The sequence below is a fragment of the Ursus maritimus genome (assembly GCF_017311325.1).
Source record: "Ursus maritimus isolate PB19 chromosome X unlocalized genomic scaffold, ASM1731132v1 scaffold_X1, whole genome shotgun sequence".
NCBI lineage: Eukaryota > Metazoa > Chordata > Mammalia > Carnivora > Ursidae > Ursus > Ursus maritimus.
The window spans coordinates 107,606,187-107,632,926 of NW_024423319.1; the positions used below are offsets into that span (position 1 = coordinate 107,606,187).

At 33.9% G+C, this 26,740-nt stretch overlaps 1 protein-coding gene across 4 annotated transcripts in view; it reads right to left on the reverse strand.

Moving 5' to 3' along the window:
* CNKSR2 (connector enhancer of kinase suppressor of Ras 2) overlaps positions 1–26,740 on the reverse strand; it is a 292,411-nt gene that overhangs the window by 179,404 nt on the left and 86,267 nt on the right. For all 4 annotated transcript variants that reach the window (XM_040633558.1, XM_040633552.1, XM_040633548.1 and 1 more), the window contains exons 3-4: positions 20,907–21,109; positions 11,547–11,634 (exon numbers count right to left, since the gene is read on the reverse strand). In XM_040633558.1, the coding sequence (XP_040489492.1) occupies positions 11,547–11,634; positions 20,907–21,109 (291 nt within the window). The remainder of the gene's footprint in view (positions 1–11,546; positions 11,635–20,906; positions 21,110–26,740) is intronic.

Consider the following 26,740-nt stretch of genomic DNA (forward strand, 5'->3'; position numbering starts at 1 on the left):
ATTTTTAGTTTTACATTTGTCTTTAGAATAAAAGTCCTCAAGTTATCTGGGTACTATGCCTAATAGTTTTAGATCTAACTTCTGATTCAGTATATAAGGATTATATAGAGAAGTTTAAAAAGATACTGGTTTTGCTACTTCATGATGAAGTAAAACAGCTGAAGAAAACAAAGGATTAAGTATAATTACACTGAACTAAATACACTGTTTAAATACAGAGTAAAAAAACCAGAATCACCTTTAATATTTCCCCCCAACAAGTATGCTAAGTAATATAATCCATATTGTTTAAAATTTACATATAAAACTTGTCCTGGTTTTCTGTCTGAAACGCCCCAGTTTCAATCTCAAGAGCCCCAGTCTAATTTTCAGGTCACCTAGAATGTCTGATTCAGGAAGGGTTAAACACTAACCCTAATATAGCAAAAATAGTATTTAAAGTTGTGTCTGAGATGAATGAGAGGCTATCTTGCCTGGGCTTTTATAGGTTTTAATACTGACTACACAAACCATAGAATATATGCCATCCCCACTTATATCCCCACTTTAAAACTTTACATAGATTTACTACTTGAATCTTAATATCCCTTTTACAGCACACATTCTGTAGGACTGAGTATTATACATGGGCATTGTACCTTTACATATTTTGAGTTCTCCATTTTCAACTTTAGGTAATGTGAATATGTGGATAGGGATAGCAAGTTCACAGGGGATCAAAATTTGCTCCTATATTACATGAAAATATCTTCCAGAATATGAAGCACAGTAATCAATTTGCATTAAAATATAAAGAACTTCTTAAATTAAACCAAAGTCCTTTTTAAAAAACCACACATTCTAGAAATAGGTTTTTCTTCACTGCTACACAATACCAAAAGTAAGCAAAGCATCACTCCTTCAAATTTTTGCAGAGCAAAAACTACCTGAGTTTAGAGTTTCCAAGGGCTCTTTTGCTATATAAGATAACTAAAATGGCCATTTATTAAGCTCCCACTGAATGCCAGATTATGGGCTAGATCAATTTCCATTATTCACAACAACCCTACAATAATTCAACAAGGTGTGATCCACTTTTACAGGTAAAACAAAGTGTATCAGAGACATAAATTAATTTGTTAAAGTTCATTCAGGGTGTCAAGAAGCAGAGCCAGGATGATGAACTCAGATATACTTTATATCAAAGCCCACTACACTATTTTGCCACAAAACATAAGACTAAATGATATAAAATATCAACCACCCAAGGGATGCCTGGGTGGCTCAGTTGGTTAAGCATCCAGCTCTTGATATCAACTGAGGTCTTGATCTCAGTGTTGTGAGTACAAGACTTGTGTTGGGCTCCACACTGGATGAGTGTTTTTCTTTAAAAATAAATAAATAAAATAAAATAAAAATGTCAACCAAGAAGGTAAAGCAGGTACTATTCATACAGATAAAGTATAATGAAGCAAAATATAATAATAGCTATTGTCAGAAAATTTATAGGCCAAATTTCCTTCCATAAATCCTTAATGAAATTTATTTATTATTATTAAAGATTTTACTGATTTATTTGAGAGAGAGAGATAGTGAAAGAGATCACAAGTGGGGAGCAGAGGGAGAAGCAGACTCCCCATGAGGAGGGAGACCGATGTGGGGCTCGATCCTAGGACCCTGGCTGGGATCATGATCTGAGCCAAAGGCAGACACTTAACTGACTGAGCCACCCAGGTGCTCCAATCCTTAATGAAACTTTAAAAAATCACTTCTAGGCTATTTATTTTTAAAAAATGCTGCAATCTCTATTTTTTATTTTTATTTTTTTAGTATTCACAAATATATGCTGTAAGAATTTAAACCACAAATACCAATTCAATAAGTCCTAAAAAAAGCTCTTCTTTTCTCTTAAGTGTTTGTCTTGAGTAAATAACAACCTGCTTAAAACAGGATAGATTAGATTCAAATAGGAATACAATTAAAAAAGGGCAATACACTCAATATGCTCATTTATATTTTTATTTTAAGTGCATATTTAGAAAATACTTCATGAATAATTTACTTTTACTGATTTGTATTTAAAATAGTGTAAAAGGTAAGAAAAGTGGTTAGAAAACACACATAATTCAGACAGAGTTGTCCATCAAAAATAAATGCTTTCAATATTGATTTTTGAAGAATATTTTTTCCATTTTCTTAAATAAAGATTGAAAAATAAAAAAACACTGGTCAGATTGACTATTATCAAGAAGACAAAAAGTAACAAGTGTTCGTGAGGATGTTAAAAAAAGGGGAACACTCATATGCTTTTGGTGGGAATGTAAATTGGTGTCACCACTATGGAAAACACAATGGACGTTCCTCAAAAAATTAAAAATAGGATTACCATATGATCTAGCAATTCCACTTCCGGATATTTATCCAAAGAAAATGGTAACACCAAAGAGATACATGTTCATTGCAGCATTATTTACAAGGCTAAGATAAAGAAGCAAACTGTCTATCCATAGATGAGTAGATAAAGATGTGTGTATACATACACACACCCCCAATGGAGAATTACTCAGCCATAAAAAAGAATGAAATATTGCCATGTGCAACAACATGGATAGATCTAGAGGGCATTATGCTAAGTGAAGTAAGTCAGAGAAAGATGAATCTTATATGATTTCTCTTATATGTGGAATCTAAAAAAGCAAGCAAGCAAACAAACAAAACAAAACAGAAACAGTCTCACAGATACAGGAAACAGACTGCTGGTTACTAGAGGAGGAAGAAGTCAGGATGACAAGAAAAATAAGTAAAGGGGATTAAGAGGTACAAATTTCCAGTTATAAAATAAGTAAGTCATGGGGATATAATGTACAGCATAGGAAATATAGTCAATAATACTGTAATAACTTTGCATGGTGACAGATGGCAACTAGACTTACTGGGAGGCTCATTTCATCATGTATAGAAATATCAAATCACTATATTGTATACTTGAAACTAATAGGATATTTTATGTCAATTATACTTCAATTTAAAAAATAATAATTAAATTTAAAAAATAAAAGAAGTAAAGTACATCTGATGGGTAAATGTAGAGCAAAATGGAACAAATGAATTGTAAGAAAGTCAGACTTACAATTTAAATACAGATATTTATTTTAGGAAAGCTCAAAGTAATAGCACAGTTGTTTCTGGTGCTTAGGTTGGGATGTGTGTAAATATTCTTTATAGTTCTCCGTATTTTAAAAAATTAATGAATATTGTCATTTTATAAACTTAAAAAAAAACAAAGTCCTAAAGAATACAAAAACACTAAATTCAAAAAGATATATGTGCCCCTATGTTTATTTCAGCATTATTTACAATAGCCAAGATACAGAAGCAGTCCAAAGGTCCATCGATAGATGAACGGATAAAGAAGTGGTATATATATACAAGGCAATATTACTCAGCCATAAAAAAGACTTAAATCTTGCCATTTGTAACAACATGGATAAATCTAGAGGGTATAATGCTAAATGAAATAAGTCAGTCAGAGAAAGACAAATACCATATCATTTCACTCATACATGGAATTTAAGAAAACAAAATGAACACAAAAAAAGAGAGACAAATGGACTCTTAAACAGAGAAAAAACTGGTGGTTACCACAGGGGAGATATGGGGGGATGGGTGAAATAGGTGATGGGGATTAAGAGTACATTTAGCATGATGAACACTGAGTAATGTACAGAATTGCTGGGTTACTATACTGTACACCCAAAAATAATATAACACTGTATGTTAATTACACTGGAATTTTTAAAAAGTCGTAATATGAACAATGAAGTAAAATTTTAAAAAATTATGACATAATACTAAACATGAAATAAAATAAGCAAAATGATGATGGGGATTTTGAGTGGAAGGATTACAATGTTTTTTTTTTTTCTTTTCATAACTTCAAGTTTTTCTATAAAGCAGATATTACTTTTGTAATTTTAAAGATGTAGAAAAAAACTATACTATGGGATGTACTATATATAAACGTTTACACTGATGGCATGCAATATCAATGGAATGAATGCAAGCAAAAGATCTAAGAACTCAACATCTAAATGAACTTTCAGGTCTTGGTGATGATTCTCTCAGTTAGATTTTTTGAAGAGCACATGCTATTCAAATTTTAGAGGATGGAGAAGGAAAGTGGACTGAACAGTAGGTAACAATTACATACTTAAAATAGGATGTTTTAAGAAAGGTTTCTAGAATTTCCTTTTTCTTTGCTTTTCTTTTCAAAAGTTAATTTAAACAATCTCATGTGAATGGTTTCACTCATTTGTGGAACGTAAGGAATAGCAGGGAGATAGGTAAGAGAAGGAAGGGAAGAATGAAGGGGGGTAAACAGAAGGGGGAATGAACCACAGGAGACTATGGACTCTGGAAAACAAACTGAGGGCTTCAGAGGGGAGGGGGGTGGGGGACTGAGCTAGGCCGGTGATGGGTATTAAGGAGGGCACGTATTGCGTTGAGCACTGGGTGTTATACGCAAACAATGAATCATGGAACACTACATCAAAAACTAAGGATGTACTGTATGGTGACAAACATAACATAATAAAAAATTAAAAAAAAAAACCAAAAACCAAAAAAAACCCCACAATCTCATGTGAGAGACTACTGATCTTTTCTCTTTTTTACCCAACTTTCAGCTGGGAATGGTAAGCTAAAGTAATATTTCAAACACTATTCAAAAAGACAGTGATGTCCAAGGACAGGGAAAATGGATCTAAAAAGGTTGAAAAATGAGAAGCCCAAAAGAAAAGAGCAAGACATTTTAATACATACAGTTTAGAGGAGACATTTCAGGTAAAAGTAAATTACCAGAACCTGAATTTTAAAAGGACTTTTTTCACTTTGGTATACAACATTTCAAAACCTGATCTAAAATGTTTCACAACCTGTTGAAATTTTTCTCTCAGCATGTAATTCAGATGTCACTGTATATGCAGCTAAAGAAAACTAACACTAAATGGAGAAAAAAATCTGTGTATATTCATTATTTAAGACAAAGTTGTTACTCTAATTCCTCTTATCAAGTCTCTTTATTTCTCACCCATTTTATACATATTACTTTCCTTTTTCCACTTCACATGTATTTTAATACATCTAATTTGATTCTCACAACAGAATTACTTCTGTTTATAGATGGCACAAGGAAATGCAAATGGTTCGTCATGAAGCAACGGAGCTAAGCCTCAAGTCTCCCAATACTCACTATTCCTACCCTCAGTCCCTTGCCCCAAGTATTCTGAATTCCATCAAAGTTTCACTTTACAAACTGATACTTTTGTGCCCACTTCTTAACTAGGAACAATCTAATCATTTTTGTGTTTGAAGTGGAAAATATAAAAATGGCACAGTAGAGTAATTTTAGATCAAGCTGTTACCTTAGAGGGCAGGCATCATGGAAATTATTTCAATACTGACAAGAAGTGCGTGGGTACTGGGGCATCTGGGTCACTCAGTCAGTTAAGCGCCTGCCTTCAGCTCAGGTCATGATCCGGGGGTCCTGGGATTGAGTCCTGTGTATTAGGCTCCCCGCTCAGTGGGGAGTCTGCTTCTCCCTCTGCCCACCCGCCCTGGCTTGTGCCCGGTCTCTCTCTCTTTTTCTCTCAAATAAATAAATAAATAAGGGCGTGCGTGCGTGCATGGGTACCTGTCTTCATTTTTCTGATTCAGTTGCTAACAGTGCTCTAAATGAAGCTTCAGTTCTCTGAGAATTCTTTTCATTCACGATTTTAAAACTAGTTTCCCCTTTTGCTCAAATGTGTTATTACAACCAATCTTATGAGGAAAGGAAAGAGTTGAGGGAGGGATCTCTTTAAAAGACTTTAAATACAACTATCTAAACCTATCACAACTGTAAATAAGTAAAACAGAGTAGATTAAGTAAATTCCTCCAAACAGAACTTGTTAAAAGAAATTTATATATCTTTCTGCTCTAATGTTAGCACCACTTTAAATATAGGTAGCCAATATCAAGAAGCACTTTCCACTTACTTCATAGTACCACCCCTTTGTGTTAAGAAGGGAAAAAAAGCTATTTGTGACGATTTATTTTTAGATATTGATCATCTCCTCTTGCTGCAAAGGGAATAAAAATAATTAAAGTTGAGTGAAAAATAATTTGAAGTACAGCATATTTCAAAGCAAAACTATCATCATAACTGTTCAGATGAGATTTCTTGAAAGCCTGGTAATAAATGCATGCCCTAGATATTTTTTTTAAATCTACACTTTACTTATTCAAATTGGCCTCTTTTACTGGTAGCTTAAGTTTAATTCCTGTCTTCAGATACTGCATACAATTCCAAGTGAATGCCGTGATTAGTGTGTATACAATGGCTGAATGAGACCATTAGATGGACACTGACTGTAAACTACATCATTTGTTTTAAAATAGAGTTAAGTATTCATCTATGCTGTGCTCTTTTATCAAACAAAGTAGTATTACTTTAATGTATATAGCATTCATTTTTTTTTCTGACAACTCAAATTCATTTTAGAAAATTTGGAAAATAAAGAGTATAAATGAAATGAAATCCCTCATAGTTTCATTATCAAGAAACAAACACCTATTTTTAAAAGATTTTATTTATTTATTTGAGAGAGAGAGAGACAGAGATAGTGACAGAGAGCACGAGTGGGGAGGAGAAGGAGCCTGATGCAGCCTCCATCCCAGGGCCCCTGGATCATGACCTGAGTGGGATAACCAACTGAGCCACCCAAGCGCCCCAACAAACAGCTGTTTTATTTCATTATTTTATCCATCAACCTCATTCCTATTGCTACAGTAGGCAATAACAAACCAGAGCCCAGAAAAACTTGGTACCAAAGATATGACATCATATAACAGTAGAAAAATAATAGATTATTTAAGAGATGATTTACAAACACTAATATATCATGCTTTAATTAAATTTCCTCTAAAGAAATGTTTTGTGTTAAGTTCTCTTATCTGGGGCACCTGGGTGGCTCAGCCAGTTAAGCGTCTGCCTTCGGCCCCTAGTCCGGCTCTCTGCTCAGCCTGCTTCTCCCTCTCCCTCTCCCTCTGCCTGCTGCTCTGCCTACTCATCCGCATTCTCTCTATCTCTAATAAATAAATAAAAAAATCTTTTAAAAAAAGATATGTTTTGTTAGTATTCTATATTTGCATAGTGTTTCAGGAGTTTTGTTCACTTTCATTCTAGCATTGGAATGTGGTTATGAGGATCTATCCTCTTATTTTAACTCATGAATAAACTAAGATGTAAAGTGATGGGTATCTCTGGATATCTCTGGGGTTCTTTACATAACTAGCAGAGACAGAACTACAGGAGATGAAATAAAATGAATAACAATTTAAGCATTTAATTCCAACTTTTTCTTGGAAGAGTACAAATGAGCATATGCTAGCCACAGGGGATAATTGGGTGTCAGGTCAGTTTATTTTAACAGGTATGTAATGGGCACCTACAAGACATCATTCTCGTCTTCAAGGAGTTCATAATCTAATGGAAGTCAGGTAATTATTATTCACAGCAGAATATAACTGCCATAGGTGAGATGTGAAATGCTCTGTAAAGTAAGTTCAAGGGATTTCTATATCTGTCCACACAACAAAGAATTATAACTAATAAGTCAAAAAAGAGGACAAAATGGAATAATAAAAAATAATAAAAATGTACAGAGAAAAAAGAAAGAACAAAGAACACATGGGAAACAGAAGACAAACAGCAAGGTGGTATATTTGATTCCAATCATATCAATAGTTACATTAAATATACGTGGTCTAAGTATGAAGAAGGTACAAAGAGTTGTGGGAAATAGTAACAGTTTCAAGAATGAGGCACTTCCTAGAGGCCTTAAAGAATAGAACATAATTTTACCAGACTGAGACAAGAAGATATACGGAGCATGTTCTGAGGAGACCCCACACCATAAAAAGATAAGACTACAAAATCTATTTTACCAACAATAACTCAACCACACAAAGTGGACTACAATTACAATTTATGGGAGTACCTGAAGATAAAACTGAAATTATGATAGGACCATACTTGGAACTGCCTTGAATTCCAAAGAAAGGAGTTTGTAATCAATTTGGAAATCAGAAGAAAATTGCTAAAACTAACGAAGCTGGGCTTTGGGATAACCAGTATGACAATGATAGATTCTGTACTCAAAAGTAAAGTAAATTAGGATGTCATGAAGATGTATTTTGTTAAGAGAAATTGGTATCTTAACATTTACTCTAAGGTACAACAGAAAAGGGGAGCCTGGGTGGCTCAGTTGGTTAAGCGTCATGGTCCCAGGGTCCTAGGATCAAGTCCCACATCCATCTCCCTGCTCTGTGGGGAGTCTGCCCCTGTGTTCTCTCCCTCTCTCAAATACATAAATAAAATCTTTTTTTTTTTAAAAAGATACAACAGAAAAGACCTAGTTAAAGTGGATGAATTCAGATATCTGGTCAGGTACAAGTTGGGATGGGGTGGGCAAGGCAAGAACCTAAACCAGCTAGGTACAGAGGTTTTTGTTCAGAAGCATCTTAAAGGTGACACATGGAACAGGACATGTGATAGGAAAATGAGAGAAAGAACTGTGACATATGTTACAAGCTGCTGAACTTTAAAAAATAGAAACAGGTGATGTTAGAGCAACATGTCCTATGAAGAACAAGGCATCCTCTTTAAAACACAGCGTACAGTGGGTGGAGAGTACAGAAGGTCCTTCTACATCTGAGTATATTTGGAGTATTTCAGTTATTTGGAGGGTTTTCATTAATTCTGTATGTGGTCAAGTCGGAATGTACACACAGTTCAACTTCTGAAAGCATCTCTCGCTACTCTACCTAATGTTTCCTGACCTGTAAACAGAAACACTTATACCTGTTAATGCTTTGAAGCAAATTCCTAAGGAGAATGTCAAATTCTTAAAGAGAATGTTGGGCCACACAATGCAGCTGTTAAAGGTCCTGCTGAGAGCATAAACAAGCCAATGACGGCAATATCAGAATGGCATACGTTTATTGTGAAGTAGTTGTCAATAGCAGGTATTTATACATTCCAGAAACAAAAGCTGAACCACTTGTTACCTGGATGGTAGGTTCTTAAAATAGCAGAATGGGTGGGAGTTAGTCATATCTGACACAAACCACACTTTCACCACTGGACAATCTCTCTATAGGAGATCTTAATTCACTGAAAATCATTTCAGCCATTCTTCTCAATGTAACATTTGAAGAAAAACTCTCCATTTATGACCTCACTCTATACTTAAGTAAAGCTAATTTTTTTTCAAGATCACTTTGTTGATACCCTTTTGATATGGGAAAACATAGAGAAAATGAATACACCTGAATACTCTTCCTTAAGATTGTCAAGAAAACATCATAATTGCCATTTAGATTTGCAGTCTTGGTTTACAAAGCAACAGAGAGTTGGCCAATTACTCAAAAGCAAACTTTAAATAGGCTAATCAGGTCTAGATGTTTGGAGGTGAGGCAAGAACTGAAAAACACCCACTTTCTGTCATAATTATGCTTGGAAATGAAGTTATCTTGCATGCTGATAGCAGATGGATTGCATTCTCATAGAACTGACAATAAACAGGAGTTTCTTGTGTATAAAAAGTTGAAAATTATACTTTTAATCCTCACATTTAATTCCACCATATGTCAATTGTTTTGGGTCTCATGTATAAATTAATTGCTTACATAACAAATATAATACAGTTTTCACAGATCTGGACATGTAGCACTTAATAATTCTTGTTTTATTAGGATTGTTTAATATAGATTGTTACTGAGCACATATCTATATTAAAAGGCTATGAGAGATTATCATACAAATACTGTGTAATATATATCCCTAAATCAGAGAAAATTTCTCTCTCATAGTAAAAGGGAAGAAACTAATAATCTGTTATCCATACCTCAAATCTTTGGTTTAGTTTAATGCCTTTAAAAGAAATAGAGCTTTAGAAAATACATTTTTTAAGAAATGTCATTGATAACAAAGAGCTATAAGAAAAATAACCCATAGATTATATTATTGCTTTTACCCCTGGTTCCTAGAACAATGTAGGAGAACCAGAATCACCTGAAAAACTAGCAAACATGCAGATACCTGGGCCCTCCCCACAGTACATGTGGGGTGTATTCCAAGTATCTGAATTTCTAACAGGTTTTCATGTGATGAAAATGCTGCTCATCCACAGACCACACGGGCCTACCATTGCCCTAGAACACAGGTCAGCTAAAGACAGCACAGGAGCCAAATTCAACCTGTAGCCTTTTTTTGCAAAACAAGTTTTATAGGCACATAACCACCCCCATCCATTTACACATTGTCTACAGATGCTTTTGCTCTACAACAGCGGAGTTGAGTAATTCCAACAGACACTAATAGCCTGCACTACTTAGCCTACAAAACCTTAAATACTTAATATCTGATTTCTTTTAGAAAAAGTTTATTGACCCTTGTCCTAAAATGCCACTCTTCTCCCGTTTATCCAGTTGAGATTTCTGAACAGAAGTTAAATCTAAGGCTATCAAATATAAAGACTTGCAGTGAGACCATTAGGGTATCTCAAAGCTCATAAAAATGTTCACAGACTTCACGCATGTCTCTCAGTAACCACGAGTTGCTTTCTCACTGCCATGATAGATAGAATCCTGATGAACATCTGATGTGTTCCACAATTAAAAGTCACAAAGTTACTCTCCTTCCTATAATTATCCCTGGTAATAAAGGCCAGGGAGTACAAGAATAAATTAAATCATCAACTTCCCCAATAATTTTCTGTATCATCTTATTTTCTCGTCTTTCTTTCTCCATCACTAGATAGGTTAACAAACGCTGGCACCTGAGAACAACAGGCTGCCATTGGGGTTTACACAGCCTTGTGACTATGGGCCTCAGACTTCTCAGCTGTGTTATTACATTTAATTAAATGCTGTAAAATATGTACAATAGTCAATTCACCACTATAACGTTTCTCCATATCTTATCCTAGTCTTGATTCAAACATATATAGTAGCTGCAGCACTCCTGAAGGCATTTGATTTGGGGATCCATGGGTTGGATAATATTCAAAGTGAAAAACCAAGACATGTAAATAGATCACTTTTAAAAGCTATTATGTACATTTTTTCACATGTGCAATATATAAGTGAAACTAATGGTTGTACTAATAAAGAACAGTGTCTTAGAGCAAAAGTCTTAGATTGTTTTATCTAAATGGGGCAATCTCATTTTGTGAAAGGCAGTACAACCCTCCCCACTAAAATGTGAGACTACCAGACTTACAATCCTATAATGATTTCTCTAGAGGTTCAGTTTACTTTTACATCTTCTGGTAAATAAAATGCTTGTTTATTGGGCCATAGGAATAGTTTCCCAAACCATATATCTGGTTTATTTAGAACCATTTCTCTTTGCGTGAGAAACTCCCAAACTAGTATCTTATAAACTCTTGGTAAAAAAGAATACTTTGCATTGTTAGAATATGAAATAGATAATAAATTAACAAAAGGAAACGTCAGCTAATACCTGTTGCACAATTGTTGTCAATTCCAAGCAGAGCTGTATGACATTATTCCTTGTAACTGAATAGTCTGTGACAGCAGCAAATGGTGACCTATAAAAGGGAAAAGGAAAATTGTGATTAATAGGAACAGATTTTGAAAAGCCCCCAAATGCAATAGCCTTAAGTTAAGATCTTGAATAATAGGAAATGAGTTGTTCTTAAGTTTACATAGGGATAAAAAATATTCAGGACATAGTTTAGAAAAAAAATTCAGGAAACAGCTTAGAAGAGAGTTAAACTCAAGAAATATAATGTTTGCTTTTCTTTCTTTAAATTTATTTATTTATGAGAGAGAGAGAGAGAGAGAGGGAGAGAGAGAGTCCATGGCAGGGAGGGGCAGAGGGAGAGACAGAATCTCAAGCAGACTGACTCAGGGCTCAATCTCAGGACCCTGAGATCATGACCTGAGCTGAAACCAAGACTTGGATGCTTAACCGACTGCACCACCCAGGCACCCCAAAAAACATAATGTTTGCTTTTTATCAAATTTCTTTTTAGTTCTTAATATTTATTGGTTCTTTTGTATTTATAAGGTCTCTTCACTACATCTCTTTATGTGTCTGTTGGCCATCTGGATGTCTTCTTTGGAAAAAAGTCTCTTCATGTATTCTGCCCATTTTTTAATTAGATTATTTGTTTTCTGGGTGCTGAGTTTTATATGTTCTTTATATATTTTGGATACTAACCTTTTATCAGATACATTGTTTGCAAATATCTTCTCCCATTCCATAAGTTGCCTTTTAGTTTTGCTGTTTCCTTCACTATGCAGAAGCTTTTTATTTTGACGTAGGCAGTAATTTCTCTGACATTGACCATAGGAACTTCTAATCCTTACTGACTTTATGTCTGGTAGTTTTATCAATTTTGAGAGAGTGAATATGAAGTATCCAATTATAACTGTGGATTTGTCTTTTTCTTCTTGTTCCATCAGTTTTTACTTCACAGCTCTCAAATTTGGTACATACATCTTATCAGCAATTTCTGTGTCCTCTCTTTAAAATGTCTATGTGCTCACCTATTACATTCTCGTATTTTTAAAATACAAAGTTAATATTCACATAGTACACATTAACACTCTGCTTCTAATATGTTTGTTGCAAGTATTTATTTTTCCCAGTTTGTCATCTGTCTTATACTTTGTCACATTTTTCAGTTTTATGTAGTGAAAGTCAATTGGGATATTCATTTTTATTTTATTCCATATTTTTAAATACTTAAGTCTTTCTACATCTAGCAATCATTTTTTGTCTATATTTGCTTCTGTTTTCTCATGGGTTTATTTTCTACTTAAATAAATGATATACTTAAAATTTTTTAGTAAACAACAGGTAGTTTTCTATCATTATTTCCAAAGGCTTTACCAGGTATCTCAATACTATTTATTAAATGACTCTTTCTTTCTCCAGTGGTTTTTAACATATTGTTTTCTAAATAATTCTATATACCACAGCCTATTATGGGCTGTCTTCCACTAATCTACATTTCAAAAATCAGTATATTTCTTACCATAATTTACTAAAACAGAGACATTAAGAATTCAAATAAAGTTAACTGGAAAAAATATGTAATTAATCTACGTTCTCAGTTAAAAAAAAATAACCTCTTCGTGAGGAACCAGCTTTAAAAAATCTACTCTTATGGAAGTTTTCTAAAACTGGATTGTAGAGATGTTGCATAGGTGAATCTAAATTTACTAAAACTCATTAAACTGTATACCTAAAATGGGTGAATTTTATAGAATGTAAATTAGGCCTCAATAAAACCATTTTTAAAAAAGATGTAAAAGATAAACACTTCTAAGACAAAATCATTTTTAAAAAGTAACTAAAGGCCATTTTTGCTGCACTGAAGCATAAAAATTGGCATTTTAATTACGAATTCAACATGCTTCTGGCATGAGTAGAAAGAGTTTGGGTTCCTAGGTTTGAAAAGGTCAAAGTCTGTTAATAAAATCTAAAAACTTCATTCAAAAGTGATAAGATGAAATACAGCATGATTTTTCCCATAAACTTGATCTTCAAAATATATAAAAGGAAAAATCTATTTGAAGAGTGAATGCCTATAGCAAACTGAATTCTAAGGCATGTTTTCCACTTTCCTGACCACTCATATTTCAAGTAAGACAAGTTTCTAGCTCAAGATTAAATGTCAAGAAAATGGAAGAAAACTCTAAACATACACCAAAGAAAACACTGATTTTCTCTTGTAGTGAATTTCTCTAAAGTTTTTATTTTAAAGGCAAATCATGTATAACCATACTAAAGAACCATTCTTATCCTGAAGATCCTAATGTCTGGTATGATTATTTTGGCTACACACATATGTAAATAAATGAAGCCTGACAGGCTTCCAATTTTTGTGAGCTACCAAAGATGATTACTCAGTCATGACTTAATGATCATCTAGATAAAGAAATAGATCTCTGTAGAGTACATGAACACGATCAGTTCATAAATAAAGCAGAGAGAGAGAGAGAGAGAGAGAGAGAAATTTATTCTTCACTCTGAAAAAAAAAGAAAAACCCAAGCTAGAGCTCAGGCTACTTACAAAAAAGAACAGTGACTCCAAGTAAAGGAAATTAAATTCAGGGCAGGAAAGCCTTCTGATGTCAGAAAGTTTAAAAAAAAATCCTCGGCTCATCAATAAACAGCTATTACAAGAACAATCCTATTTAGATCTTAAAAGTTAAGCAACTGTTCCTCTTAAATCACCATATGGATAATACAATGCTTATAACTCTTTCTAGGGCAAAGGTTTATGACTCCATAAGAAAGTATTCTTTGTATGTTCTTTTCAAACGAAAGTATTACATTTATGGAAAATTATTAATGGTTCAGAGATGCTAAACAAATTAGAAGCCAATAATGAAAGCTAAAAAGCTAAGAAGTTAATAAGGAAATCTAGAATGCCTTACTATTTCTCAGCTTGGCACTGCTGAGCCTGAGCACAGTCCATGAACAGTGGCAGTTCTAACATTAGTGTTGATCTCTGGAACAAGAGGTGCCAAGTGAGAGCAGTGAGCATGCGAGAGGAAAGAAGACCAAGCAACAATGGGCCACAGTAGCTGGTAGTGTTTGAGGTAGTTTGGTTTTTGTAATTTTTTTCCTGGGATACAATCAGTTTTTGTCCTATAGTTTCCCATCATGGAAGAAGAAATCAGTTCAAACATTTTTTGAGATAAGGCAAAAGATTTCAAAGAAAATATTTTTGCCTTGTCACCCTACTCTTAACACCTTAAACATTTAAAAGGTTTTCAATGACATAAAAAAATATCTCACTGATCTCTTCAAAATAGAACAGTCCTGAAAGATATTTTAGAAACAATTAGAATTAGGTGTTAATGATAAAAATGAGAGAAAATAATGAACTTTCACTATAAATGACAAAATAAACATTTTCTATAAATACTTATGAACATTATTAATGTTACTATACAATGTGATACGTACAGTGATCTGTAAACCTTCGAGTATAGATTGACTTGGCAAAGCCAAATAAAACTGCAGGAAAGATGAGGTGTGAAGAACAGCAGGGTGTAGGTAAAAATAGACAAGTAAACCATGCATTGAAAATAAACAGTAAAGCTACCAAATGTGATTCATCTCTGAAGCTTTTCCTCTGGGAAAGTGTGCTGCTTCTTTCAAGTAAATATTTAAAATGGGAGAAAAAAAGCAATTTTGTTACCCTTAGATTTTATATGATTTAAGAAATGTAAAGAGCTGGTTTTTGAAAATGAATTTTATTTGAATGAAAGCTCCACTGAAATTGAAGGTTTTGTGAACTGTAAACATTTTTTCCCCTAACTTTTAAGTCTTAAACATTGAAAAGGTTTTTACTTTCTTTTCTTTTTTGGAGGGGCAGGAGGGGAGAAATAGAGAGCATGTGCTAGCAGGGGGCAGAGGGAGAGAAGGAAAGAGAGAATCTTAATTAGGCCTCATGTCCAGTGCGGAGCCTGATGTGGGGCTCAGTCTCACAACCCTGAGATAATCACCAGAGCCAAAAATCAAGAGTCAGATGCTTAACTGACTGAGCCACCCAGGAGCCCTGAAAGGTTTTCAGTGATATTAAAAGATATCTCCGATGCCTTCAAAGTAGGACATGAACTAAATTTTCTGTAAATAAAAATTCTATATAGTGATTTTTAAGTATCCAGGCCAAAACCAGAAAAGGGACACTCTTGTTTAGTACTTGAAGAGAAATACCAAAATGAAAATAAATGTTTATATATGCTGCATTCCTAAATATAACTTCCTCAAAATTTTTAAGAATTAGTCAACATTTAAAAGGAGATGTAGTGTGACAAAGGAACGTGACAAATGAGAAAGAAGAAAGGTTTTGGTATCAAACAAAAACAGATTCAAATTTTAATTTTCATGTTAGATGAATGACTTTAGGCAAGTTACTTACTGTTTTGTACGTAAAATGAGGATAATGATACCTGCTTTATGAAAATTCAATGAGCTGATATATATGAAGCATCCAGTTTAGTATCTACAACTAAAGGTTTTCACGTATTCTTTCTTTTCCTTTCTCCCCTTTCAAGTGACATTACATAAAAATTGCAACAAACCCATACATATTGCCATGCATGCAAGTTCTCCCCGAAATGTAATAAAAAATTTAATGCCAAAATATTTATCACTGTTTCTTTAAATTAAAATAAATCTACACCAACAGATCAAAATATTAAGAATTTTTGGTCAATGTCATTTCTATGGAACTTTTATAATTAAGTACTTAAGTTCTAAGTTCTTCAAAAGTAAACAAAAATAAACAAGACAGAACACATTCTTACCTTTTATAAAGAAAGCATAAAGAGATTAATTTTGTTCTAGAACTTAAAAATATTAACTAAATTTATTTAGAGAAGAGATAGGGAGTTAAATAATGATTCTACAAGTAACTAAAAAAATGTTAGTATTCACCCTTTGATATTATTTAGAAGGAAATAAGTTGGATATATTACTCATATGGCTTTGGTGAACAAGGACAATGGATTATAGAATGTTAGTGTTTAGAAGAGAACTTCAAATTCTGCAGGTTTTACATCCTATTCTAAAAAGAAAATAAAAACAGAAGTTAAGGTTCAAGATTACGCAAGACTAGAGGCAGAGCTGAAATTCAACTCTTTCTCAGCCTTGTGCTCCTTTGCACTATTTCATGATGCATTTTGGCCAGGATTCACAATAACTTAGGTCATGGAGAACACTGCTCTTTTGGCTATTCTAGCAATGATTAATGTGTTTTGTTTTCTGTGTAGCTTGTAGGACACAATGAAACAAGAGGACATATGAAGTGTTGTCTTGTGTTCTTGCTGCTACCTAGGTAACATTTTTTTCTTTGAACGGAATAAAAATATAACTTATATACACACCCACTAGTTATCTCTGATAAAAGTCTGGGTTATTTTTTTTAAAGATTTTATTTATTTATTTGACAGAGAGAGAGACTGCAAGAGAGGGAACACAAGCAAGGGGAGTATGAGAGGGAGAAGCAGGCTTCCTGCTGAGCAGGGAGCCTGATGGGGGGCTCAATCCCACATGACCTGAGCCAAAGGCAGAGGCTTAACGGCTGAGCCACCCAGGTGCCCCAAAAAGTCTGGGTTTTTGTCAGGAAAACAAACAGCCTAAACATTTCACCTGGCAGAGTTACAGGCAAAGTTCTATTATATTTAAACTGATTTCAGGACCTTCTGAAATTTATATTAGCCAAGGAATAGTTAAGATATTTATACAATCCATGGCAGAGGAGGAAGCAAAGTCAAGCTCCCAAATATAGAAGTAGTATTCATCATTTATCTCTCTTCTTTCCTATCACCACTAAACGATTAAGAATCTATGAAAAAGGGAAGTTAACATTACACAAAACTATTCTGAACTACAAACCATTTCACAGAAAAATTTCTTCAAAGAGGATTTCTCACTTACCTTTAATTCATAGCCAACTCATGCATTCCAGTTTTCCTGACTTCTAAATAAAATCACTACACTGTTGTTAGTACGGTCACATATATTCTGATTCCCTCATTCACTACAAACTTTCAGTCCTCACCCTACCTAATCACTCAGCAGCATTTGACCCTACTCATCACTTCCTTTTCCCCCTAAAACTCTTTACTCCCATCTTAAATGTTCTCACCACTCAGACAAAAAAGGTAATTATATGAGGTGATGGATGTATTAGCTAACCTTACTGTGGTAATCATTTCACAATATACGTGTATCAAATCATCATGCTGTACACCTTAAACTTACATAGTTATTTGTCAATTACAGCTCAATAAAGTTGGAAAAAATAAAACAATACTGAAATCTCAAAAAAACCCCAAAACCTCACAAACAAAAACGTCTTTACTACCTTTGCTTCCAGACAGCACTCTCATCTAATTCTCTCCTGCCTCTTTGTTATGCCTTCTCATTTTTTTTTCCCATAAGCTGCACTTCCACTCGTCCTTCAGTTGTTGGTGGTTCACAGAGCTCATTGTATTACCAAATCTCTATCGATCATAGATCATATATTTTTTCTGAGCAGCAATATTCTAAAGACCTTTTCACAATTTATCATGCCTCACACTCAACATTCATCTTCCACTATAACTCGTTCCTGTTTTGATAATGGCATCACCATCTACTGGGCCAGCGAAGTCAAATATCTAGATGCCTCCTGTAGTCTCTAGATCTTACCTGTCCCGGAATCTTATTTATCTGCATAAATATCTCTAACATTCTTCTATCCTCACTTCTGCTCCTCCAATTAAAAACCTCAGTAAATAGCAGGATCAACTCTGTTGTCAGATGCCCGAACTGAATCATGGTTCCACCACTATTTGCCATTTGGTTTTGAATTTAACCTCTTTAAGTGCTGGTTTTTCTATCTGTAAAATGAAGACAACCTTCCTAGGGTTGCTTTGATTAAATGAGTGTGGCTGGATGTATTAGCATCAAAATCGTCAACAGTAGCAGCAGTACGATTAATTCCTAAAATAGTCTCTTAAGTTAGTTTTCTTCCGTCCTTACCCTTCTTTAATTTTTCCCAACATTACAGTCCTAGTAAGAATCAAGATCCACAGGTCTAAACATAATGACTCTATTAAACAGGTTTCCAAGGCCTTCAGCATAAGTCCAAACACCTTAGCATGTAAAAAATTTTCTTTCTCCTTTCCTTTTTAAAACTTAAGCTTGCTAAACTATCATCATTATAGGCGAGCCAGCCTAGAGCTGAACTTTTCTGTGAAAGATCTTCATAAATATAAACTTGTTTCTTTTTTTAATTTACAGTCTCAACAGATAATTTTAAAGTTATCACAAAGCTGTCTTTTTTTTCCTTTCACATACATATTTCATTTTTATGGTTAAAATATTAAATGGCCTTTAATTTAATCAATCACCATGGTATAATGGAATACAAAATAAGCATTGTGAAAATCTTTGCAGCAAAGGAAGTCAAACAGATGATCTAAATTATTTCCTTCAGGCTTTTTATCAAGTTTTCTCTTCCTATGAAACAAACACAAAACACCATTGATTGACTTCATGTTATGTGTGTGTTTGTATGTGTTTTTGTATGTGTGTGTGCACTCATATGTGTTTGTAGGTGAATTGGCATTTACTAAAATCATCTTCTTAGATGGCAAAAAAAAATGTCACCATTAAAAATTATGTAATACAATAAAATGTCAGAAATTAATGTAGTGTTCTAGAAGCTATTTATATGATTTTATAAACTGCCATATCTTTTTTTTTTTTAAGATTTTATTTATTTATTTGACAGAGATAGAGACAGCCAGCGAGAGAGGGAACACAAGCAGGGGGAGTGGGAGAGGAAGAAGCAGGCTCACAGCAGAGGAGCCTGATGTGGGGCTCAATCCCATAACGCCGGGATCACGCCCTGAGCCGAAGGCAGACACTTAACCGCTGTGCCACCCAGGCGCCCCTATAAACTGCCATATTTTGAACTAAAAAGTGAAAACATTCTATGTATTCATTTATTTGACAAGTACTAGTGTAAAAGAACATAAAATGAAGTTTACTAAATACAAATATTGCAGTCAAGGAAATTCACAATTATAAAGCAGGTCATAGTATAAGGATATAACTAAAATTAAGTTTGTGTTCTTTAAGCTTTATAATTACTGAGAAGCCTTCTGAAACAAGTATATTACTTAATGACTAAGCCATATTTTAAATATGTTTTACTTATTGACCACTATGAAAATTGCAGAATTTATACATTTAAAGAATAACTACTTTAAACAATTGGTAAATGTAGTTTAGACAATTATGAGAATTAAACTTTAATGATGTCATAATGCAAAAGAAATATGCTGTCCACCAATTAATTATCAAAAAGCTAATAACCCAGAACTTAGTATAAAGATTTGGATTTAGTATCATCATATTATATGTTATTATTAATATATATAAATTTAGATAATATAAAGTTAAATTATCTTAACTTTTACCTTAAAAATACAAATATTTTATTTTTATATAAAGCCTCAGATTTTTAAAAAGCCAAAATATTATACATAATGCACATCCCACTAACATTTACTCAAGAAAGAATTCTGGTAATCTTATATTACCAGAGTTTCTTATGAGAGATAATATGTATTTTAAAATTTGGTTATTTAACCCCCATAACATAGTACATAACCCTCACAAAACAATTCTAAAAATGAAAGTAAAGAGCTTAATTTAAAAAAAAAATTGTAATTTGTTTTACTATTACAATGTTTAACAACATATTTTAATATTTTTTCATTTTATATCATGAAAACTTTTGTTATTCTATGTGTTCCAAGACAAATAAAAATTAACTAGAAAAAATATCTAAAACTATGTTTATGATATCCAAGATTGTGCAATGTGAGTAATAATAAAGAATGAATTTAGCAAGGTAAGGAGACGTGTACTGCATGCTATTAAAGTGTCAGTGTCTAATTACCCATTTAAAACAGTAAATAGAATCCTAATGCTCACTCCCTTCAATATGACCAATTAATACAAAGAATAAAGAAAATTAGGGGATAAAACCGTACTATTAATCTTGTTATGACAGCCCAAAATGACTTTGCTTGTAAAGCAGTTAAGGTATTCTGAAATTGTCAGGGACTAATTATTAATTGGCTACTTAGATATAAAAATTTACAAACGATTAATGTCTATTTGATGATACCCTTACCTTGTGATGAATCATAATTAGACATTTGTAACTTGATATTCCTCTACCTGTTTAATTCTTTCACAAGAACACATGAAATAATGTTATATTCAAGATAGTGTTTGAGGAGGATTACTTATGAAACACATGGAGGATTTTACCTGTCCAACCAGGCAAGCAGACTCTTAGCTGCTCCTATCAGATCCACAACCGAAGTCAGAAAGTCATTTGGCAATTTTCGGCTTGTTCTCCCATCATAATGTCCACTCCTTCTCCTTCCCGTTATAAAATTCTGTAGATTTTTGGCAGATGCATTCAGCTTGTGAGAAAGGGTTTTTAGATTTTCTGTTTCCAAGCCATAATTCTGAATTATAAAAAGAGAGAAAACAAATATACTTGAAGTCAATATTACACTCATTCATGAAAATATTTACTGAGTATGTTACTATGTACAGGCAACAAAATTAGCAGTAAGAGTTACAAATGACCAAGATAGGATTCCTGGCCTAGCAGAATCCACAGTCAAGTGAGGATCTGGGCAAATGGCAGATAAACAAATTACAATAAAATGTGTTAAATGCTAATATGAACATGAAAAGATGAGGGCATTATATCTTGGAACTATGCCACACGAGAAAGAAAGATTATTAGGACTCGTAAGTGTTTTTTTAACCCAAACTTAAGTTCATTTACTTGTGAAATTCATTTTTATCAGTAATTATTTTTTTATTAAAAGATTTTATTTATTTGAGAGAGACAGAGAGGGAGAGTGCGCACAAGTATGAGCCATGGGTGGGGCAGAGGGAGACAGAGAAGCAGGCTCCCTGCTGAGCAGGGAGCCAGACACGGGGCCTTCATTCCAGGACCCCGAGATCATGACCCAAGCCGAAGGCAGATGCTTAACCGACTGAGCCATCCAGGTGCCCCAGTAATTATTTTTTAGTATCTATTCCATTAGTATATGCAGAGTAATGAATGTAGATGCTATGAAAAATTCTGGTTTCCCAAAGTGAGCGAACAGACTGCAACCTAATGATAAACTGAAAAAGAAAAAATCATATGCAATACAGCTTTATTCTGTGTCCTTTCTATAATGACTCACATAAGAAATTTCTTCTATAATATGGTACCAGAAAAAACTCTAATTCCTCAGTGGAACCAATATACACTCTCCTTTTTATAATACAAATTATGAAACTGAACTTATTTTTATTTTTGTCATGGTTTCAGTAGCTCACAGTCAAATATGAAGCACATCGAAAACAATCATACTGACTTATTGCTAAGTTTTCTTTTATTTCCTTGGTCTCACTTTTGAATTTGCAGTAATATTTACTATTTTGCCTTAAATATTGTGTCTATAAATTAATGCAGAAAGAAGTTATATGAACCAATATAAATAAGCTTTTTTTAAAAAAACACATTCAATATAAAACACTGTAGGATCACTACAAATAAACTTTAGGGAAAGATTTCATAAGTTATAATTAAATTTTAAAAGAGCTAATTGTCAGTTGTAAAACAACTCCAAGAAAGACTGGTTAACCTGCTCAAAGGATGACTTTCATCAAACTACTTAGCAGCATGTAGATTACTGTCACGTGTAAAATTAAAAGTATTATTACCTTATAGAAAATCATAAAACCCATAGAATTTTAGATAGCCTCTGAGGTCTAAACAAATTCTAAGTTTGATTTACCCCCTTTTACAGTTGAAGATAACAAGGCACAGGGAGATTTCCTCCTGTGCTTATAGAGCTTAGAGTAGACAGAGTTCAGAATGGGACTACAAGTCACAAGGCCATATGTGAGGGGATTTCTAAGCAAAATGGTAGATAAAATACTGGGGGTAGCCCAGTGATGGGTATTAAGGAGGACATGTGTTGTAACGAGCACTGGGTGTTATATGAAAATAATGAATTATTGTACACAACATCAAAAACTAATGATGTACTGTATGGTGACTAAGATAATCTAATAAAAGAAAAAAAGAAAAAAAGGGAAGCAAATGGCACAATAAATTTAGCTGTATTAAGTTAACAATCACTGGGTAACTACTATATATGAAATTTATTTCCAAGAAAAGAAACTTGGAGGAGAAAAAAAAAAGGAGGGACTAGAGGAGGGTTTGGACACATAAACATTAAATACCAAGTTATGTAAAAAAAAAAAAAATATATATATATATATATACACACACACACACACACACACACAAATAAATAAATACCAAGTTATGTATGTTAACATTGAAGGTCTCATAGTGATAAAAGTCTGAGTGTTCTTTGCTAAAAATTTACATTTTTTTATTAAAAGAACATTCCTTTTGGAGCCATGGATCTCTTTTTTTAAAAAAATAGCATATTAAATATTCAGTACTAAATGTGAATTGCAATATTCTCTCAAGTCAAAAGGTTTTGTTTGCACAAATAAAACAACGTTCTATTCAGATTCTCTTGCATCTGAGCATGGATTATCTGTGAAACATTTGGGAGATTTTATCTAGCTTGTCAGTATATTAAGAAGGAAATCCTTTTGTAAGTTTATCAAAGATATTCTCTAATGAGTAGATAAGAACAATTTATAGTTATATCAACTTATTTATTAATTTGGCTTGAAACAGCAATTTATTTTCTCATACTTTGGAGATCAGAAATCCAAAATCACTACCACTGGGCTAAAATCACAGTGTTGGCAGGTCCATGCTTCTTCTGGAGCTCTAATCCCTGCCTCTAAAAGAATCTGGTGGCTGTTGACATTCCTTGATTTGTGGCCATTATAGCTCCTGTCTCTGCCTCTGAGGTCACAGGGCCACCTCTTCTGTGTTTACCAAATCCCCCTCTTCCTCACGAAGACAATTTGTGATTGGATTTGGGGCCCACCTGGATAATCAAAAATAATCTCCCCCTGTAAAGATCTTTAATCACATCTGAATATGCACGTCACTCACTCTCTGGAGGTAGGGAAAGGCCTTCTCCAAGGTCAGGAACATGTGTTGGTCCCCTCTGAAGCTCATTCTCAGCTGCCCTTTGGAAACTATATGAATGAACTAAATTTCAATGACACATCTGAAGTGCTTTTCTGAAAGTATTTTCAGAATTTTTCCCTTGTGTTAAAGCATCTTCCTTGAACTATAAAAGTACTCTCGTTTTTCATTTTTGTGTATTAATGATTTTCATGAGGAAATATTTGTTTATAAACATAATAATTTCTTAGAGAAGTTCAAATATAATAGCTTATTAGAGAGGAAACTAATCAATCAACCTGTAATGTAACTTTCACTCTATAGCCATTAGTTGCCATATAACATTAATTTATCTCTTTATATATAATACTAGCATCTCAGTATTTTCTTAGAAAAGGTCAGAATAATTTAAAAAGAATAATACAGATCTTATAAATAAAAATCTAGAGGCAAAGTAAAAATACTTTGAAACTTTCAAAATTTAAGATAATACTAAAATTGTTTTTTAAAATACAACTCAAGAATTAGGGAATAAAAAAATCTTGTGGACAAAACCTGGAAGGATACCCTGAGAGAACTTCCCCTAACTTGGAAACCTACTAAAGAAATATCCTACATGGACCAGAGGTGAAAACTGAAGAGGACAGAGGAATGCAGTGGGCAAGAAGAGACAAAAGATATGTAGTAGAGGATGGAGAAGGAATTTCTTAAAACTAATTCTAGTTACACCAATAAAAATAAATAAAATAAAACTGGTTAAACCAATAACTCAAAAGCATTTTTAAGAAAATTCTCTAAGACCATGGGGTGCCTGGGTGACTTAGTCAGTTAAGTGTCTGACTCTCGATCTCAGGTCAGGTCTTGATCTCAGGGTTGAGTTCAAGCTCCACGTTGGGGCTTAACTTAAAAAAGAGAAAGAAAATTCTGTTAAGACTATAAAAATAGGTTAGAAGCTCGTCTGTATACAAGTGTCTGTGTGGTACTATTTTAACACAAGGAATAGATTAGTTGATCTCAAGTTAATTTTTATTATCAAAGTTGTCAATTCTAAGTAGCTCAAAATCAATTACTGACAACACATAGATCTTCCTATTTTCTTCATGAAAGCAGATGGTGTGCTGTGTCTCACTAAGTCACCAGTAAATCATGCTCCCTTGCCTACTACATAAAGAAGTGACAAGTGAATGAGGCACCTCTTTGTTTTGGTCCAGAAGTAGGCAGACAGTAAGTACTGACTCAAACTTTTTTTAAAAAAAGTTTTTATTTAAATTCCAGTTAGTTAACATACAGTGTTATATTAGTTTCAGGCATACAAAATAGTAATTCAACACTTCCATACATCACCCGGTGCTCATCACAAGTGCACTCCTTAGTGCCCATCACCTGTTTCACCCATCTCCCCACCCACCTCTCCTCTGGTAACCATCAGTTTGTTTGCCACAGTTTTTTTTTTAAATAAAGATTTTATTTATGAGACAGAGAGAGAGAGAGAGAGAGAGAGCGTGCTTGCACAGGCAGGGGGAGCAGCAGAGGGAAGGGGAGAAGCAGGCTCCCTGCTGAGCAGGGAGCCTGATGTGGGGCTCGATCCCAGGACTGTGGGATCATGACCCGAGCTGAAGGCAGACACTTAACTGACTGAGCCACCGAGGTGACCCTGTTCTCTACAGATAAGAGTCTTTCTTGGTTTGTCTCTCCTCTCTTATTTTTGTCCCTTTGATTGTTTTGTTTCTTAAATTCCCCATGAGTGAAATCATATGGTATTAGTCTTTCTCTGACTGACTTATTCCACTTAGCATAATATACTCTAGTTCCACCCACGTTGTTGGGAATGGCAAGATTTCATTCTTTTCCTTATTTTTTATTATTTTTTATTTAAATTCAATTAGCCAACATATAGTACATCATTAGTTTTAGATGTAGACTGCAATAATTCATCAGTTGCGTGTAACACCTAGTGCTCATCACATCACATGCCCTCCTTAACGCCCATCACCCAATTACCCCATCTCCCCCCACGCCCCCTCCAGCAACCCTCCCTCAGTTTGTTTCCTATAGTTAAGAGTCTCTTGATTTCATTCTTCTTGATGGCTAAGTTAATATCCTATTGTATATACACAGCAATTCTATATCCATTCATCAGTCGATGGACAATTGGGCTCTTTCCATAATTTAGCTATTTAGATAATGCTGATCTAAACATTAGGGTGTATGAATCCCTTTCAATTAGTATTTTTGTATTCATTGGGTAAATACCTAGCAATGTGATTGCTGGATCATACGGTAGTTCTATTTTTAACTTATCGAGGAACCTCTACACTGCTTTCCAGAGTGGCTGCACCAGCTTGCATTCCCACCAACAGTGCAGGAAGTTTCCCTTTTCTCCACATCTCGCCAACACCTGTTGTTTCCTGTGTTGTTGATTTTTGCCATTCTGACAGGTGTGAGGTGATATCTCATTGTAGTTTTGATTTGCATTTCCCTGATGATCAATGATGTTGAGCATTTTTTCATGTGTCTGTTGGCCATCTGGATGTCTTCTGTGGAGAAATGTCTGTTCATGTCTTCTGCCCATTTTTTGATTGGATTGTTTTTTGAGTGTTGAGTTTTATAATTTCTTTATATGTTTTGGATACTAACCCTTTGTCAGATATGTCATTTGCAATTATTTCCTCAGATTCTGTAGGTTGCCTTTTAGTTTGTTGATAGTATCTTTTGCTGTGCAGAAGCTTTTTATCTTGATGAAGTCCCAATAGTTTATTTTTCCTTTTCTTTCCTTTGCCTCAGGAGACGTAACTATAAAGAAGTTGCTATGGCTGATGTCAAAGAGGTTATTACCTATGTTCTCCTCTAGGTTTTTTTACGGTTTCAGGTCTCACATTTGGGTGTTTAATCCATTTTGAATTTATTTGTGTGTATGGTGTACGAAAGTAGTCCAGTTTCATTATTTTGCATGTTGCTGTTCAGTTTTCCCAACATTATTTGTTGAAGAGACTATCTTTTTTTCCCATTGGATATTCTTTTCCTGCTTTGT